Source organism: Quercus suber, unplaced genomic scaffold (assembly GCF_002906115.3).
Source record: "Quercus suber isolate HL8 unplaced genomic scaffold, Cork oak 2.0 scaffold_470, whole genome shotgun sequence".
Lineage (NCBI taxonomy): Eukaryota > Viridiplantae > Streptophyta > Magnoliopsida > Fagales > Fagaceae > Quercus > Quercus suber.
The window spans coordinates 619,288-622,743 of NW_027069921.1; the positions used below are offsets into that span (position 1 = coordinate 619,288).

Genomic DNA, 3,456 nt, shown 5'->3' on the forward strand with positions numbered 1-3,456 from the left:
AAAAAAAAAAAAAGGAGGAGGGTGTAAGTATTAAAATATTGTTATAATTATCAAAAGAATTAAAGAACAATGAGAAGAGTCAACACAACTTAGTTCAATGGTTACATTTGACCTTCGAAAGTTTGGACTAAAATTGAGATCGATTGTTAGGTTCCGGCCAAAGAAAACTTAACTATTTCATCTTATTCGAAACCTTAGGTAATTAAAATGTAATAAATTAAAAAAACTTGTGGGACTATATTGTGATTGGATCAAACCACTAAGGGATAATTTGTTTGTCTAAAAAATGCAAAATATATATTGCTAATTTGAACGGAATTAAGGGACAAAATTGCTAAATGCCATTTTTGGGCAAACTAACAGCGTTTTGCTCTCTTTTTCAAAATAATTAGGGAAATGCCATTCTTTTGAAAATCGAGTTTCTCAAAATCAATTTAGGCCCTATAGCGGCGTTTTTAAAGAGCCGACGTTTTTAGGACCTATAGTGGCGTTTTGTAACTCGATTTATATAAAATCGAGTTATAGGTAAAAAAAAAAATAAAATAATTGCCTATAACTCGATTTAATGGAAGTCGAGTTACAAAACGTCACTATAGGTCCTTAAAAAAGCTACCATAGGGCTCCAGAATTTTTTTTTTTTATTTTTTTATAACTCAATTTTGAGAAAATCGAGTTTCAAAAGAGGGGCATTTTCCTAATTAATTTAAAAAATAGAGTAAAACGCTGCTTAGTTTGTCCAAAAAAGGCATTTAGCAATTTTGTCCCGGAATTAAGAGCCTTGTAGAGTTGTAGTTCAACTAGTTGACACTTTTTTATATTTTCAAGCTATTCAAAGTTCAAATCCCCTATCTCTTATTATAACTATCAAATTATCAAAAATAATAATAATAGTAATATAGAACTCAACAGTTTCATTTTAATCCCAACGTTAGAATACAAAAATAACAATTAATTTTTTTTTGGACTAAATTATAATATGATCAAACCATAAATGGGTAAATTATAATCTACCCCATAATTTATTTTCAGCAAAGATTACAAAGATCCAATGGCAATAGCCAAGTCCATTAGGTACAGTAAATTTAAACATATATCCGCTAGCAACAAGAACACTCCACAACCCCCACACAAAAGAAGAAGAAAATGAACAGCTTGTCAGCCTTCTTTATTGTAACATATATAATGCAGATTGATAGAAGCTATCATGCTTCGTTCCCTTTCAGATTAAGAAAGCTAAGCTCCTGTTCCATAAGCTCTCCTGCATAAATTGGTGGATAGTTGCTGGCAAGTGGTGATTCTGCAAAGTGGCCCAAGGGCTTCAACACAGCATCTGATGCTATGTGGGAAAAGAACTACATATGACACAAAACAAACAAAAGAGGAGGTCAAAAATACGTGATGAGTGATGTTTCGTCACCATGTGTCTTAGGTGACGAAATAAGAACATTTCGTGATGAAATTTTTTGTCACTATAGTGCCTTGTTTGTTCTAGTGAAAAGTCATTCACATTGACAACGATAACAACAGTAAAAATCATGCCTAGTTTTATGATATCATGATTGGCTATATTTCTTTAACGGACTAATCAAGATCAGTTACATAATTTTTTTTTCCGTTATTCTATTCTATTCTATTCGGAATCATATTTATTTTTAATAAAAAGAACAATATGGTAATGATTAGTTGAGATCACTTACAGTTGAGGAGACTCTCCATAGGCTGCGATTTTGTTCCTTTGCTTGTTTGATCGCTTCAATAGTCTTGTCAGTGACAATTACTTCATGCAGGCCAGCCATGCAGTCTCCACCGGTCAAATATTCCATCTAGCACATAAAAGCATTGCAAATGGGATAAAATTAATGTACAAATTAAGAATGCATTACTATAGGCTATAGCTAGCCAGCCGCATTACTTGATTTTTTTTTTTGATAAAAGGTAGAACTTTACTTTAGCCTAATCTAAGTGTATATGTGTGTGAAACTTCTTCTTGGAGACTTGAACTCCGGCCCTTGCCCCCTACACCCCATAAGCATTTATACTTGTAGAGTGACTACCGTATTGATTGAATCCTTATCCAAAGACTTCAGATTCAGGTTAAAAGTGAAAATCAGAGTATTTGTCTTATACTTGAAATATATCATAACAAAAACAACAAATTTTCTGCTATTTGTATGACTGAATGATTTCAGATTTGCTATGATTATAAATGATATACAGTTTAATTAAAACAGAACATATTTTTTTTAATGTACATAAGCTAAGTAATAGGAAGCCCAAATAAAATTTGCCAATTATCAGTTAGCTCCCTACCATCATTAGGACATCCGACATGGATGTAACTCCACAATGTCCTATATAAGTGAAGAAGTGATGTTACAATTATTATAAATTTTGTTATATAAACTCTATAAATTAATGTTGTAGAGAGTGAAATTTTCTACCAATCATAAATTGCCATATCAAACCACTAAATTCATGTAGTACATTTAAAACGGTCAATTATAAGACGCCATATGCTACTTAGTGGGTTTCACTGTCATTATTCAGAGGCCAATAGAAATATTCCAAGTGTTTTTGAATAAAAATTATAAAGAAAACCCAAGAGCCTATTACGTCAACACGTGTTAATTTAAATGACATAAGTAGTCTAATTAAAAACTTCCATGTGTTATTTTAAATTAAAACACTTTGGCTAATCACATAATGCCATGTGTTCCTTGGAGAACAAGACATAAAGTCCATCCATTTAAATTATGACTAGTGTTCATAGCCAATCACGTGTGATCATACCTCCCCAAGACTCCTATAAATAGAGACCCTCCTTAGTCTTATGGCGGAGATTCATACACATTCAGAAGTCTCGAAGCTTTGTCGGAATTAATCTCCAAAGCCTCCAAGAACTTCAAGAACTTCGCCTTTGAAGACGAAGAACATTTAAAACAAAATCATTCAAGTCATCCTTCTAGATCTCAAAGTTCATTGGAATCAAGTTCAAATGCCTCCATAAACACCAAGAGACTACAAATTAGTGAAGCTCTACAGATCCAGGCCTCCAAAATCTCAAAAAACTTTCACTACAAATCTTCGAAGAAGAAGAACATTCGAAGAACATCCATCCAATTCATTCTTACAAGTCTCAAAGCTCTACTGGAATCAAGTTTCAAAGTCTCCAGAAAACTTCAAAGACTTTGATCCACTGAAACTTCATCGGATTTAAGCCATAAAGCCCTCAAAGAACTTTCACCATGAATCTTAGAAGATCAAGAACATTCGAAGAACCTACGAAGAATGCAAAGAACAAGAAATCTCTAACAAGCACACAACCAGAGATTCATTGCAATTTCATTCCAAAGAGCTTTCAATCCACTTTCCAATCCAAGTGGAGGGCATCTTGTGTTTGAGTCAATACTACATTGATGCTATACTTGAATTGGAGATTTTTTTTTTTTTTTTTTT

The 3,456-nt window shown here is 32.7% G+C and overlaps 1 protein-coding gene across 1 annotated transcript; it reads right to left on the reverse strand.

Moving 5' to 3' along the window:
* Window positions 1-977: 977 nt before the first annotated feature.
* LOC112004877 (uncharacterized) lies at window positions 978-1,823 on the reverse strand (the record flags this gene model as incomplete). Its single annotated transcript, XM_065762718.1, is given in 2 exon segments — window positions 978-1,352; window positions 1,698-1,823. Coding segments are annotated over 2 exon segments (276 nt in total), but the record flags the coding sequence as incomplete, so codon positions are not given.
* Window positions 1,824-3,456: the final 1,633 nt, after the last annotated feature.